The sequence below is a fragment of the Hipposideros armiger genome, unplaced genomic scaffold (genome assembly GCF_001890085.2).
Source record: "Hipposideros armiger isolate ML-2016 unplaced genomic scaffold, ASM189008v1 scaffold_17, whole genome shotgun sequence".
NCBI classification, from domain to species: domain Eukaryota; kingdom Metazoa; phylum Chordata; class Mammalia; order Chiroptera; family Hipposideridae; genus Hipposideros; species Hipposideros armiger.
The window spans coordinates 6173903-6189702 of record NW_017731367.1 but is presented as its reverse complement, the minus strand read 5'-3'; the positions used below and the strand labels follow the sequence as shown (position 1 = coordinate 6189702).

Sequence of the window (15800 nt, the reverse complement as noted above, 5' to 3'; positions counted from 1 at the left end):
CCCCATCCACTGCCCTCCCACCCCCGATATCATGCTTATCTATTACAATTCCCTTGACTCCATTCCCACACTCTACTCCACGTCCCGTGACTATATATGTATTCAATTAGAGTTGACATACAATATTATTCAACGCAGCTTCAGGTGTACAGTGCGGTGATCAGGCCTCTACCCCATCCATGAAGTGGTCTCCCTAACAAGACATGTGACCATCTGACACCCTACAAAATCATAACGTATTTTTAAATATTAGTGATACAATTTTCAAATAATAAAACGTACAAATGTTCTTTAATTCCACGTAGATGGTTGATTCTCACAGAAAGTTTTTGCTGACTTTTGCTGAACTCTCGGATCCGTAGCCAACCTGTGGCTGTTCTGACCTCAGTGTCGGGGAATATTCTCATTTATTTTAACACGTCAGAGAAGAGTGAGCCTACAGGGGAACTTCCCTTGTGTGGCCATGACACGAGGGACTTCTTTCTTGAACGGAGCAGCCGTCTTTAAACACTGGAAGCAAGTCCCTCCGTGTTTTGTGCTGTTCGCAGTGTGATGGCTGCAGACACAACACGCTTGTAAGTTTAATGTGCAGCACTGTCCCTGTCCCTCTCTCGCAGGCGCCAGCTTCCATGGCGTGAACCCCCCGACCTTAGCTGGAGACGGCTGAGCCAAACCGGAGTCAAGAAGTGATGGGCTGAGGCACAGACGGTATGTCCACCCTAAGACACGAGATACAAATAACCTCAAAGGCACAGATAAGAGTACAATGTGCTCAAAAAAATTAAGAAGCTTTAAGAAATTAACATAATTGCTCAAAACATTCCTGCAAGTGTAACCATGGCTGGTCCCGGCAGTGCCAGCCGACCCTGCCCCTGGAGACCGGAGCTCACTCAGGCCCTCGGTGAGCCAGTGATGGGGCAGGGGCTTGGGGGTCGGGAGGGGCCCCACAGGCTGAGCTCTGCCAGCCTCATCCTGGGGGGGGTGAGGGGACCCCTTAACACAGTCCAACTCACCCCAGGGACCACTTCGCTCTTTATAAATGGTGACCTGTGTGTTGCTAAGGAGTCCAACAATTTTCACAGCCACGAATGGCTGTTTGGGCAGGTGTAGCTACGGGAGAACACTGACATGGGTGTGCGGTTCCACAGCCGACAGGAGGGGCTTCCGGGGGACGCAGGCCTGTCCCCAAGCCCAGCCCCGGTGGTGACCATGCACTCAGCAGGGCTCGGCTCCCACCACAGCCTCTGTGGCACCACAGGCTGCAGGCGCCAAATCTGCATGCCACTGCAGGTTTTGATTTTGCAACTATCCAAATGAGCTTAACACTTAAAACCCCTGGTCTAGGAGTTTTTATTTGAAAGTGCTATTTTTAAATGCTTCCTGGTGTTTGTATTGAAACTGCCCCAAAGACGCTTTCCTTCAGAGCCCTAATCCCTGGAAATGGAAAACCCACAGAAGGATGCCGGCTCCGCTCCGCTCCCCTGCCCCCCCCACCCCCCCAGTAATGTGGAGAGTACAGTGAGGTCACCTTCGAGGTGGGTCCAGCCACACAAGGGACAGAGGGGTGTGAGTCCCAGTGACCAACTCAGGCTGTATGACAGCCCGCGGCATTTGCACCTTCATGGGCCCTTCCTCCATAGAAAATATTAAAAATGACATTTTACAACTGCATTGATATAAAGGCAAATATATTAAAACATTTACTTTGATCTAAAGGTTCATTTTTTTTCTTCTGCTTATAAAAGAAATTCCATTTTCACGAGCCCCTAAAGTGCCATGGGCCCTGGCACTGTGCCCGCCGCGGCTATCCTACGTGAGGGGGTTCACATGTTGGTGGGGTCAGCAGACAGAGCACTGGGGGTGGGGGGCCTGGGAGAGTGTGACGGGCCCTTCCTGGCTGGGGGTAGGCAAATCTGGAAGTAGCAGGGGGAGCACCCGGTAGAATCCTTAATAGCATCCCTGAGAAGCAGTCACCCCACCTCTGCTTGCATTCCTCCTGTGATGGGAAGCCCACTCCCTACCCAGACCATCCACACCACCTTTGGGCCATTCTGTCTGAATGGATTCTTCCTTCTACAGAGCCAAAGTCTCAGCTTCCTCTATTTCTCCCCCACGGGTGGGTCCCAGGGCCACCGGGAACAGGTTCAACCCCTCCTCCTCGACCCACCAGACCTTTTATTTGAAGACACTGGTCATGTCCCCGCTCCGGCTTTCTCTTCTGTCAGCAAAATATTCCTGTTTTTCATTCTGAGACGTACTTCCGAAACACCGTCTAAAAATACTGGACAGTTTTCACCACCACATCCCCAGGCACACCGTGCACGCTTATCTTTTTAACTTGTGTCAAAAAAAAAGTCAATGTGATGTTAACTTACAGACACAGATCATGACTAGCCGAGACTTACACAGAGCACACTCTGTCAGTTACTCATCTGTGTACTTCATAACCAGCGACGCATTTATCCTCTGAGAATGAACTGCGAAGTAGGTACCCAGTGATTAACCTGATCACACATGTGGGAAAATGGTGCTAAACGTTTAGGCCACTGTCCAAAGGCACAAACTAAGGATGAGCCCTCCAGGGGCTGAGGGCAGGGCCCCCCGACCTGCCGGGGTTCAAACCCAGGCCTCTCTCTCCTCTGAATTCCCAAACGCTGCCACTTTCTCTCTTGGTAATGAGGTTACAAGTGGTTTCATGTAGTCGGTCACTGGCATCTTTTAGGAGTTGACGGCCTACTGATATTTCCTTCCATCATTCAGTGGGGCTATAAGGAGTTTTCTTAATTCAAAAGCCTTTGTCTAGGGCCGGCCGAGTGGCGCGATGGTTAAGAACTGGCTTGGGACGCCAGAGGGCCCCGGTTCGGATCCCACATATGAGGGCCAGTGACACTGCCCTCCACAGCTAAGATGCTGAACAACAGCTCAACCTGGAGCTGGGCTGCTGTGAGTTGCCGGCGACGGCAGAGGCTGCAGCCCCTGTGGCAGTGGGTTGCCATGGGCTACCGTGTGTAGCCAGCAGCCAGCGTGAGCGGCCAGCAGCCGCAGTGAGCGGCCGTCCAGAAGCCGGCGACTGATCTGCCTCGCCCGGGAAGAGCGCAATGATGCCCACTTGGGCCAGTGAAGCAACGTCCTCCACAACTAGACTGAAGAACAAAAACGACAGCAACTTGTCTGTTCCCCTTCCCCCAATTCCCCAGCACTGTTCCCATCCCCCCCAATTCCCCAATAAAAATCTTTAAAAAAACAACAAAAAAAAACAAAAGCCTTTGTCTAGTATGCATAACTCTTTATTAGAGATGTTGCAAATATTTCTCCCTGTGTGTCATTTTTATCTTTTGGTTGGCTACCTAGAAACTGATATTTTTATAGAGCCAAGTGTTACTTGTTTTCATCTATGGCTTCTGAATAGCATGCCTTTTTAGGAAGCTCTTCCTCACCCTAAAATGCAGTTGGCGCTCTTCCTATGCTCCTGTCTGCTCTATTCCTATACTCACACTGCCTCTCACAATGCACGACTATGCTACATCACAGAAACATATAAAGCGTATCATAATATAAACATTATAAATACGAAATGTGCTCCCTCCAGTTATTTCCTTCTAGTATTCTCATATTTTTAAACTCTTTAATTTTGGGAAGTTACTTTTACATGTTGTATTTTTGCCTTAGGGGTAACCATATGTTCCAGTAATATTTATTTGGACAACAATCTCAAACATTTCTGCTTTGAAATACCGCACTTATCAGGAACTAAATTCCCACATTTATGTATCTGGTTGGGGGCTGCTTCATTGATTAATTTACATTTTTTTATAACAGTACCACTTTGCTTTAATTAGTATAGCTTTATAGTATCTTAGCTTAAATTTCTTCAGTACTCTCATTTGGATATTTTTTACACTGTTCAATTTATAGACCAATTTGGGGGAGAAGGTCAGCCTGTGCCCCGAGGTCTGCCCCTTCCTGCGCTCTCGCCCATGGAGGTGTCATCTGGGCTGGCCCCGCCTCAGCTCTGCGGGGTCCCCAGCACGGGCCTCCCCCATCCTCCTGGGTACCCCTCCTCTCCATGGCAGGGGCAGCTGAGGGTCCCTCAGAATTGGACACAGGGACAATGCCATCCTTGCTGGAGTCCTGTACTGTGTCAGGGTGTCCTTCACTTTCTCAGCCTCTTGTTCTAGGGGACCGGCACCCATCTTTGCCTGCACCCCACTCCTCCAGCCACTGTGGCTTGGGACCAGGATGACACCCAGGCTCAGAGAGACCTGCGCCCACCTGGCCCCATCTGACCGTCGGGCAGGGTGGGCCGCTTCCTGGGGAAGCCCGGAGTTTGTAAGGGTGGCGCTGGCTTCTCCCTGCCCAAGTCAAAGGGTTTTATGTGCCTTATGAAAACAAAACCAACACTTCCCAGAGCAGTCGGGGCCATGAGCCCTGTGGGGCCCCATGCCTGGCTCTGAAACCACAAACCCCTGGAGGGGGTCTCTGAGTGCCACCACCCAGAGGCTCGAGTCCCCACTAGTGGCCAGCAGGCTGAGGCGAACCTGTGTCTTCATGTCGCAGTCCTGACTCTCCTCAGGCCCAAGGCCCGCACACGGTTTCACTGTCAGGACTCAGCCCAGGTGGGGTGTTCCTTTAACCGGAAAATGCTAGTAGCGAGCTACCTAAACACAGGAGGAAAACCATTTCTGGACTTAACTGTGCCTCCATGGAACATTTCAACAGAAGCGTCCTTGTGGTGGGGACCTGGGAGAGGGAGCACAGCTCCTTCTGGAACCTTCTCCCCTAAGTCCCCAGGGGACAAAAGCCACCCTGGGGTGGGGTGGCGGGGCAGCCACAAGCACTGTCAGCCTCAGGGCACTGCGGGGAGGTGCTGGGCCCAGAGCCGCAGCCAAGGGAGGGGAGGCGGCAATGCCGGGGACAGGTGCCCACAGAAGGCTGGGCTTAACCAAGTAACAGAGGGTGCCCCACCCCCACCGCCAGGCGACACGCAGCGGAGTGAGGCACTCATAACAGAACCAACCAGTGAGTGAAAAGAACAATCGACCCGATCGAGTTGGATTTAATCTACAACTGTAAGAATGCTTTAATAATAGGTCTTCGATCATGTCACCTGCCAGGCCAAGGAGAAAAGACGTGATCTCCATAACCGACAAGACTGATTCAACATTCATTCCCGCTGAACTCTCCCTGTAAGCTGGGAGAGAAGAATGCTTCTAACACGACAAAGTTATCTTACCGCAGCATGCTGGAGGCACCGTCCATCGGTCGGTTACAGAAGGAGGGTGAGAGCCATTATTATTTGTTTAGCGTCACTTTGCAGGGGTGGGAGGGGGGGAGTCATATGCAATGGCAGAAGGCAAACTGGAAAATAACATTTGCAACTGAAACACAAAAGAGCTTCCAGAAACAAATCCAGAAGAAAAAGACCGAGTCCAACAGAATAAAGGGCAATGATCTGAACCGTCAGGTCCCCAGAAAAGAAAAACAGCTGCAAGCACAGGGGCGCTGCCACTTACCGAAAACGAGAGAAGTGCAAGTTACAGCCCGAGTCCTCTTTCTCGCCCACCAGCGTGCAAACTCCACAAGGGTGGCCATTTTCAGAGGGAGGAGACGGCAGACCACCCCAGTCCAGCCATCGGGAGCTGGGCCCGGGCAGCCTGCACATCGTTGGGGACGTTCGTGGGGCTTCCGCCGAAGGAAGGCCACCTCCGGGATGGACATGTGAGGTCTCCCCGACAGTGGAAAAGGTTTAAAAAGCAAGGTGCAGGGCAGAGCACACAGCACACTGTACACAGAGATGCTGTGCGTTGTGGGGCGGGGAAACATGGACTCACATCTGCTGTCTTCCCAGAAAGAGGGACCAAGGAGGATCCAGTAACAGCGGCTGCCCAGAGGGCCACCAGGCGGACAGGCTCGGGCGGGAGGGAGGCCGCTTGGGCAGACCTCTCCTGTCACTCTGATCACCTATCCATGTGAATATGTTACCTATTCAATAGACATCACTTTAAATAAAAAGTAATGAAGACAGATGTCATATTTAAAAAATTAGTTATGCCACATGAAAATCTGGGATGATGAAGGGCATGGACACATAACAGTAAGGGTCATTTTCTTAAACAAACAAACAAACAAACACAAACACTTCACAGTCCTGTCCAGGGTGTCACCCAGGCTCTGGCGGAGGCGTGACGCAGCCCACCACCCGCCCTCACGCACCTGTGAGGCCTCCGGTCCACAGCACGTCCTCGGGCTGCAGTGTCGGCTTCATCACACGACACCCGCACGGTTCCGTGTGCTCCCACCAGTGCCACATGGGGCCGTGTCCTGACGGCGGTGCCCTCCAGTTTCTCCCTGCTCTCTCTGAGTCAGGGCCGGTGAGTTGCAGGCTTCCACGTCCTGAGTCAGCTCTTCAGTATTTGTTTGGCCGCGTCTTACTCACACCAGCTGAGGATGACGGAGACTCACTTCCTGCAGCTTCATCCAATCTGTGGTGAAGATGTCCACGGGAAGAGGCCTGGAGCTCCCTGCAGCGCGACACCTGTGCACGGACAGGCGCCTTTTCGCTCAGGTCTACCAGGCATGACCCCCCCCAGGCCCACGTCTGCCCATGGGGAAGCAGAGACGCGGTCCATCTGTGAGGTTCAGATGCATCTGCACACCCCGACCTGGCTGCGGTGTGACGGGGCTGCAGTGACGGTGGTGCCCACACTGGCCCCAGTGGGCACATCTTCTCAGAGGGGCCTTGTCCCGTCGGCCACACACCACCACTCACGGCAGGTTTCCAATAGGGAGAGGGACCAGGCCATTTATTGTCCAAATCGGGACCTGCCAGAGGGGGGAGAGGGAAACCTTGAGGAAAAGCATGCTGCAGCCACCCTGAGCCGATCCGGATGGTGCCCACCCTGCAAGAGGGAGTCACAGCACCCCTGGGGGATGGGGTGGGGGTGGGGGACAACCAGCTCCCACACCCACCTTCCAAGAAATGAGCCCCACACACTAGCTGGTATCACCCAGCAAACACAGCTTTGACGAGGACTTTAAATGGCAAACTTAAGTGTTTTGAGATGTGTTTCATCGTTGATGGCAACATGAGAAAGCTGCTCTGACAATAGATTGGGGAATCTTAAGAGTGCAGTGAACAACAAAATGATGTGAATTTAACTGGTAACCCGGGCTTGCCTGGGTGTGTAGGCCCAATGTCCCCTAAGCTGACCTGACTGGCTGGCAGCCGAGAACCTCGGAGGAGGAGTGTGCATTTTGATCCCACTCAGATGCAAAGCCCTGGGCCTCCCTGTGATATGGGCACTTTCTTCTGAGCGCCATTTTCTCACCAGAAAGACCAATTTCCTTGGTTCAAGAAGCTGATGATCAATTTGCAACTCAGCTCTAATTATGGGCTTGAAAACTTTCACGGTTTAAAAAGCCATTTAAAATTTTCTCTTGCTGAATTAAAAAAAGTCCTTCCCAAGCTCCCTTTATGAAAACACACAAAACAAGCAAAAGGGGAGTCTCCCTGGGACTTCACTTCTGCCCTACTGCAGAGCTTGTAGAAACTCTCCTCACCAAAACGCCATTTAATGAATGAAGTGCACCGGAGGACAGGGCGAAACTCTGCCCACCTGCGGGACCCGAGGCTCCTGGGCCTTCTACCCCCTCGCTCTCGCTTTCCTACATCACACGTTGCCAGAGCCGCTCAGAGGGGGCCGTGGGGGGCTCTCTGCATCTCTGCGGGAGGGGGGGGGCGGAAGATTCCAGAGCTGGGAGCCGAGCATGGCCTGTGTGGGCTTGTCTTCCTTGATGGCGGACACCTGTGAGCACGTGCTCTGTACAGGAGGCCTCCTTTCCTGGCCGATCCTCGTGGAAGCTCAAGCAAACTGGCCTCCTAAGTCTGTGGCAGCTGCCGTCACGCTCGTGTCCGAGAGCCGGGGGAGGTCCAGGCCATCTGTTCCTCCGCTCGTGTGCCGTGACACTGCGCACGCCAACAGAAGACAACTCGCAGTCAATGCAGGACTCTGAAAAGTGCAGGCACGTTTCAGGGGCGCCTGTCAGTACACTGACGGGAGTCCAGACCACGCAGAGCCCCAAACTGCACGTTGTGTCACTAAGTGACATCATCTCCCTTCACAGATTTCCATCGTTACTGCTGTTCTGAACTGCTCATTGAAAAGAAAAATAAGTATGAATAGCAAAGAAGAAAGCTTGAATGTTAGCCTTGAATTATTTTTTCCAAAGGTTTCTGAATTTCCTTTGTTTATAAATTAGTGTCAGCTCAACCTTTAAATTAAAATTTCTGAAGTATGACTCTAGTACTTCCTGAAAACTTATAAACCAAAGTAGAAAAAACATTTAATAATTCCATTTGTGTATTTTATCAAAATAATAACATCAGGATTTAATTTGTCTGTGATAAGATACAGTAATAATCACATGCAGACTTTCCAAAACTTCACGAATGATCTTGAAATTTCTGATAAATGCTTATCTGACTTATAAACTTTCAATTTATACAGACGAGATAAGCGTCGCAATATGAAGAAATAAATTTCCCTCAACTTTCTTCAAAGAAAAACAAAATACACACATTTGAAAATACAAAAAACCCAAATGCTTATAAATTTTTTCCAGGTGTCAACTGAATTGCACAACCGATACACTTATAGAAAAAATATGTGATTATCTTTAATGATTTATGTATAAAAGAAAAAATAAGTTTTATGATACAATTTGATACTTACTTCATACAAAATTTTACCCACATACAATGCATGTAATTTTTTGCAACATAAAAATTCTAGTCATATATATAAATTCATAAAAGGCAGACATCTTAACTTGAAGCAAAACAGAGTCCATTGAGGGCTGTGGCTAAGTCATTTGAATTCAGTGGGAAAAAAAATTGTAAGTATATGAAGGGCTAGTAACTAATATGCCTCTCCTCCCCCAGTAAGTATTTAGTATAATCTGATCAAATAGAATTTTACAGTGTGCTCTGGAAAGGAGAAGACGACCAATGTTTCCAAATGGTAGCTCTTAATAATCTGATTTTGAACTTATTCAGCTTAGAAAATCATATAACTACCTTAGTAAAAGATTTATTTTGGAAATCACACGAAGGAAAACTAAACTGTGCCATTTGTGCTGATCCTTAAAGAAACAAAACTTCCTCGGGCACTCTTGGCTTACATAATAAATACAAAATGTCAGGACCCAGGCCTAAGACCAGTAAACACGTCTCCAAATAGTGCAATTCTTTGCACCCAAACTTGAAGACTTAAGTATTTACAGAATTATATGTATGTGAAAAACCAAATATAAACCATTAAAAAAAACAACAAACTTTTGCTTTAAAAAATAATTTCCCCCCAAAAAATGGTCCCATCAAAAAATTTTTATAAATCAGTGCATCTTTTTAAGTCTTCCTTTTACAGTTTTCCCTAAGCTACCTGTCTCGCAGGTGCACAGGTGCACAAACCTGTGCGAAGGAAAGGACATGGTGTCAGTGCCTTGGGGAGCAAGCCCTCTTCTTAAAGAGAACAGGGGCCCCTGCCAAGCCACACCAGTACCCCGTAGGGAACACAGCGGCAAATGCTAAAGAAAGAGAGGACAGCCTGGGACAACCTCACGTCCAGGCAGGGTCATGAAGGCTACACTGGAACCTCCTTTTTAAATGTATGAACTTTAAGGGCTAGAAACACAAGCAAAAGATAATAGGGACCAATGGGAAAATTACATGAAGAAGCATATGCAATTATAAAGAGGCTAAAAAAACAAGTTCACACACCCCTTAATAAAGGCATAGGCTGAAATGAACCCTTTTCAAGTGGAAATTAACTACAAGTATAATTCATTCATCCTCAGGCCTCATTCTATTCCTAAAGTGCCAATCAGAAAGTGTTACCGTCCTTCATTCAGCGCCTGACTTAGGAAGTCTTGTCTCTAGACCTAAATCCTGATGTCAACGGCCACTGTTTGCCTTGGTGTGCCAAGGCCACTCACTGCCTAAGAATTCCAGTACAGAACTGAACACAATAGGCCCCTGCAGAAACACACAGGACAGGCTCGCAAAGAAACTCCTCACACACGTGTTTCGAAGAGCTATTTATAACTATCAGGGGTTCTAGCTGGAGGAAGGCAGGAGCACATGGTCTTTTCCATGCACTGAATATGCCTGCAGTTTTAAAGCTCTGAAAAGTAGTTGCATAACCTTGGAAACCATTCATTTTCTTAGCAAGCTGACAGTTCAGAAGGAATGATGTCCTATCTTCCATTTCCAGCTGAGGACAACTGCTAGTCTGTGAGACTTCGGAGCTTTCACCTTCTCGAACTCAAATTGATGCTGTACACCATTTTTTGAATTTTCTCCTCATTCCGCAGGATGTTGGCCTTCACGGCACAGATCTTGTCCTGCTGATCTTTAATCAGCTGCTCCAGCTCCGCGAGCTGGGCCCTTAACGGCTCCACGGCGCTGTCTGTGATGCTGAGGAAACAGAAGCAGTGACTCATAAGTGTCCTGGCTCATTTTAGATTTGCTGCTTAGTTATACACTGAAAGATGACAAAAGTAAACTACTGATCCCATCCAAAGAAAAAGGATAAAAACAGAAACGTACTACGATAATTATATAAAGTGAAAAACCTCACACCTGAGAGAAATCTAGGTCTTATTTTCACAAGCCCACAACCACCAAAAGTGAAGTTGAACGTAAAATTTTCACAGAGGAGGCTGATATTTCTTCAAGTCCTTAAGTTACAGATGTCACAGAGAGCCCGCAGGACGGCAGGGAGGTGGGCAGCGAGGCCCATCAACACCTGGACAGCCCAACACGCCCCCAACCTTCCTTGCTGGAACCCCAACCTCCGGGGGAGGCTCACCCAGCTTCAAGGGCTTCCCAGACGCAGCCCCCCAACTCACTTGTTCAAGATGTGACAGGAGGCCTTTCACTACAAGTTCAGTACTGGAGTGACATTAGAAATACTTGGGAAAGCCAGGTCAAAATTAACCTGTCCCTTTAGGGTTTTTTTCAAAGATTTTATTGGGGAATTGGGGGAAGGAGAACAGTGTTGGGGAATCGGAGAAGGGGAACAGACAAGTTGCTGTCCTTTTGTTCTTCAGTCTAGTTGTGGAGGACGTCGCTTCACTGGCCCATGTTGGTATTATCATTGTGCTCCCCCCGGATGAGGCAGATCGCTCACCGGCCATTGGACGGCTGCTCACAGTGGCTCACGGCAGCTCACGAAAGCTCATGCCAGCTGCCGGCCAGCCCCACTGCAGCCTACACCATTGCCAGCGACTGATGGCAGCCCAGCTCCAGGTCGAGCTGTTGTTCACCATCTTAGCTGTAGGGGGCGCAGTGTCACTGGCCCTCATGTGGGATCTGAACCGGGGCCCTGCTGCTCAGAGCTGGCATCCCAAGCGAACTCCTCACCAACAAGCCACTCAGTCGGCCCATCCCTTTAGGCTTTTTAAGCACATAAACACAAAACAAAACAAAAAAAAGTAATGGCTTCCAACCACCCTACCGTAGAGCAAAATTGAGTTTTTAGAGAAGAAATGTCTGGAATGACCCTTTTTAAGACCTTAAATCAAAATGTAAGCGCTAACCATTGATGGGCATCCCTGCTTTTACAACAGAAAGTCCACATCACGCCATTTCACTGTCACAAAAGACTTCTGTTAGTACCGGTTTTTGCTAACCAGAAGAAATCCAAAGGATTCTTGCTTTTACAAGAAATGCAAAAGGTGAAAATAGCGGTCAGCGCTAGTTTGGCAGCAGCCAGTGTGAGGTCCCGCCAGCTCCACCAGGAGCCAAACTCGGCAGCTCAGCGCCTGGCCAGGGCTCTGACCGCGTCTGTGAGCACCTGCGCTTTACCCGTTTGCTCGGTACATCCGTGAGCAAGTGTGTCCTAAGGCGCCAGAAAAGCCAAAGGGAGCTCACAAGGGTGTTACGTTTCGCATGAAACTAGATGGAATTTAGTGTTCTGATCATGGTGAACGATATAAACACCTGTGTGCATTGAACCTGCCACCATTCGTACCATTTACACACAGAGAAAGAATCCTGAAAGCTGCTGAAGTTACTATAGGTTCTGCAAGTAGCAAAAGAGTCTCTCTTAGTCGGAACCCCAATAACGGATAAAATGGACCGTCTATTGCTTGAGTGGACTGATTGGTGGGTGTGCAAAGTGTGGTGTGTATTTATCATATCACTCCTGCTTTTACCACATGATGGGGTATTTGAGGTTATATGTGTTACTTGGAATGATTACTTGGGAATACTCAAAATCTTTCCAAATAAACTAATAACTGCGTCTTTGCTCTACGCCATTTCGCCTTATGAAAGGTTTCAGAGGAACACGCTACTGTTGGATGGGGGGGGAGGGGCAACCATGGATCACTCTAGAATAGGCACCAAAAAGTTCTCAGTGATTGTCTCACTTCTTTCATGCTTAGATTTTAAAATTTAAGGGGCTTTTTAAGAATAAGCAGACTAATAATAAAAGAGTAGGACTTTGTTATAATGTAGCTTTTTATTATATGGGCTTGAGTATATCACTGAGTCAGATTAAGTGTTTTCTAAAAAACACTTAAGAGTTTATATAAAATTATATGCACCCTAGACTCAATGATTATAAATATAGAATGTCAAACATTTCACTAAAATAAATCTCTTTTTTAGTGACTATTATATTTCTTGCATGAGAGCAATTTCAAAGTGGGTTCATCAGCATTTCTTTTAGAGTAAAAAACTAAAATACTTTCAAACTATAAACAGTTATAAAGCTTTGGGGATTTTGATAAAACACATGAAAAACATGGTAGCCAAATTGCAAAGTTCCCTGTATTTTTTAATGTCTGAATCTGTTTTGTGTGTGAACATGAACTCTAAATCTTCTCCAACTGCTACAAAGAAATGCACATGAGGATTGGAATGAAGCAGCAGCAGGTTTCCTTCGAGGGAGGCTGAGTGGAGGGGCAAACCTGTGGCCTCACCCCCGCTGAGTGGCGGCGCAGGCCTGGCCCTGCCCCTTGTGGCCCGCTCCCAGCTGACCTCTGCTCCTCCTGCAGGGCCTCTGCGTGCTGCTTGTTCTCGCTGTGCCACAGCTGCAGCTCATGCTGCATGGCGTCCACGTCCTCCTGCAGGTAGTCCATGGTCTTGCCCAGGGGGAGCGCGCTCTTGCACAGCGTCTGGATGGACACGCGGAGCTTCTCGATCTCCTTGGAGACGATGTCCTTCTCCTTCTTCCACGCAGACTCAAAGACAGGCAATTTTTCCTACAGGGAGTGGGAAGTATGGAGAGAGAGAGGGGCATTCTCAGTCCTAAGGCAGGACAGCAGGAGAGTGGGGACAGTGCTGGCTCGAGACTCGCCAGCCATGTGACACTGCTTTGCTTCTGCGAACCTGAGGCTCGAGCCAGCAGCAGCCGGGCCGTGCCAAGCACCGTGTGAGCAGTAAGCAGTGCAGGTGAGGGTCCGTTCCTTCCCTTCTCAGAGGGTCCAGGGGTCTTTACCTGCAAGACTTTATCAGGAAGAAATTCATCTGAGGGGCAAATTTCAATATGCTAAGGCTTACTTCCCAAGTGACCGGAAACTTATAGCAGCTATGGTTACACAGCTTAGGGACACTAATGATTTTCCCAAACGCACTGCTGAACGGGGACCTGAGTCTGCATCTCACTACTTGAGCGCACCACCTTTCCACCTCAGATGACTCAGGAACCTGGCTTGCCAGGTGAGAGAAGGAAAGGAACCTGCAAGAGAGAACACTGGTGACGTGGACGAGAAAGGTGAGGGCGTGGCCAACGGCACCACGCAGGACCCACAGAGGTCAGGATGCGGTCCAAACTAAGCCGCTGGTCTAGCCGACTCCGAGGCCTGGCGCCCTCAGTGGGCATCGCTGGTGTGGAGCAGGGTGGGTTTACAGCAGTAGCTGAAGGGGGTGAGGACCCACAGGCGACCAGGGAAATCATTCGGCTTTGGCCTAGAGTTTGTTGACAAGCAACTTCAGGATTCTCTTTATATGAGCTTTTATCACAGACATTTCTGAATGTCAACAATTGATGCAGGTTGACAAGAATGAATAAGCAGTTTGGCTTGGGACACCTTTCCTAGGAAAATGACCATTGTTTGCTCAGGAAGCCCTCCCCGACACTGCCATGCCCCAGCCTGGCTGTGGCCTGCCGATGTTACCCACTCAAAGTATGAGGCAAATGCATTAAGTTATAATTAATGACATACGTTTTACTTTTGAACTTGTGTTACTACGTTATGTAATCACTGTGTTACTTCTAATGCTGGTTTCAGACTGCAGGCTCTAGGAGGGTAGGGACCTATGTCTGGATCCGCTGTGGTCCATACAGGCGCTCCTTAAATATTTGTCAAGTGAGCAAATGAAATGGATAAATAGTTTACCTGCCGAGACCCTAGCCCTACCACCTGCTGACTTCTGGCAAACACGTGGAAAGCCTGAACACAACACCTGGCGTGTTGGAAATGTTCAGTGAAAATAAAAGGTAAAACTCATAGAATAGTGAGTTCAGCAAGGCTGCAGCAAGATAAACATACAAAACTCGACTGTATTTCCATTTGTTCAAAAAAGGGAAATACTAGGTGTAAATCTGCCAAAACATGTACAGAACTTGTATACTGAAAGCTACACAATGCAGATGAAAGAACTTCAAGACCTAAATAAATGGAGAGACGCACCATGTTCATCAATGACAAGACCCGACGAGGCAAAAGTATCAATTCTCCCGAAACTGACTGCTAGTTTCACACAATTCCTATCAAAATCTCAAACTTTTTGTAGATATAGACAAGGTTATCTTAGAATTTATATGGAGAAGTAGCGGACCCGCAAGAGCTAAAACCTTTAGAAAAAGAAGAATAAAGAGGGAGCAGCCAGTCTACCCGTCTTCAGGACTTACGATGCAGCTCCAGGAACCAAGACCACATGTGCTGGCAGGACAGACAGAGTCCAGTGGATCAGAACAGAGAATCCGGAAATACATCCCCGCCAATATGCCCAACCTAAGCTTGACAAAGGTGCAAAAGCGATTCAGTGGAGGGATGGAGTCTTGCAGCGTATGGCACCTTCGCGACTGGACATCCACAGGGGGAAAGTGACTTCATACCTTACACAAAAGTTAGCTCAAAATGGATTGTGGACTTAATATACAACGTAAACCTATGAGCCTTTTGGAAAAAAGCTAGGAGAAAATCTTTGAGATGTTGGGCCAGGTAAAGAGTTCTCAGACTTGATACCAAAAGCACAATCCATTACAGGAAAAACTGATAAAGTAAATTCTATGAAAATGAAAAACTTTCATTGTGCAAGAAACCCTGTTGAGAGGATGAAAGATGAGTCAGAGAGTGAGCAAATATATTTTCAAACCATAGATCTGACAAAGAACCAGTATCTCCAAACCCAACAGCAAAAAAACCCCAAACAATTCATTCAGAAAATGGGCAAAAGTCGTGAACAAGCATTTCAGCAGAAGACACACAGATAGCAGCCAAGCACGTGAAAAGATGTTCAAGATCATTACCTTCTCAGAAAGTGTGAACTAAACCCACACTGAGATGCCATCACCCCCACCTATCAGAACGGCTAAAATAAATACGGTGACTACGCCGAATGCTGGTGAGGACACGGAGAAGCCGGACCCTCGCACACGGCAAAGGGGATGTAAAATGGTGCAGCCGCTCGGGAAAACAGTGTGGTGGTTTCTTTAAAAACTAACAAACATGCCACTAGCACAAGGCCCAGCAGTTGTGCTCCTAGAGCAGGGATGTCAAACTGGCGG

The 15800-nt window shown here is 48.3% G+C and overlaps 1 protein-coding gene and 1 long non-coding RNA gene across 2 annotated transcripts; both read right to left on the bottom strand.

Moving 5' to 3' along the window:
- Positions 1-3239: 3239 nt before the first annotated feature.
- Positions 3240-6951, bottom strand: LOC109373858 (uncharacterized). The gene is made up of 3 exons (XR_002122302.1): positions 6663-6951; positions 6214-6535; positions 3240-5982 (listed from the first exon to the last, which is right to left on the bottom strand). It is a non-coding gene; the product is annotated as an uncharacterized LOC109373858 (long non-coding RNA).
- Positions 6952-8364: 1413 nt separating this feature from the next.
- On the bottom strand, positions 8365-13965 carry LOC109375084 (TRAF3-interacting protein 1-like). Its single transcript, XM_019630282.1, has 2 exons — positions 13046-13965; positions 8365-10474 (listed from the first exon to the last, which is right to left on the bottom strand). Exons 1-2 carry the CDS (start codon positions 13144-13146, stop codon positions 10309-10311), a joined length of 267 nt encoding a protein of 88 aa, XP_019485827.1. The 5' UTR covers positions 13147-13965; the 3' UTR covers positions 8365-10308.
- Between the last annotated feature and the right edge of the window lie 1835 nt (positions 13966-15800).

Bases quoted from the DNA above. Each gene is read 5' to 3' on its own strand.
- LOC109375084 (XM_019630282.1), bottom strand. From the start codon at position 13,146: ATGGACTACCTGCAGGAGGACGTGGACGCCATGCAGCATGAGCTGCAG. The intron at 10,475-13,045 runs GTCAGCTGGGAG...CTGTTTCCTCAG, and splicing joins GCCCTGCAGGAGGAGCAGAG to CATCACAGACAGCGCCGTGG.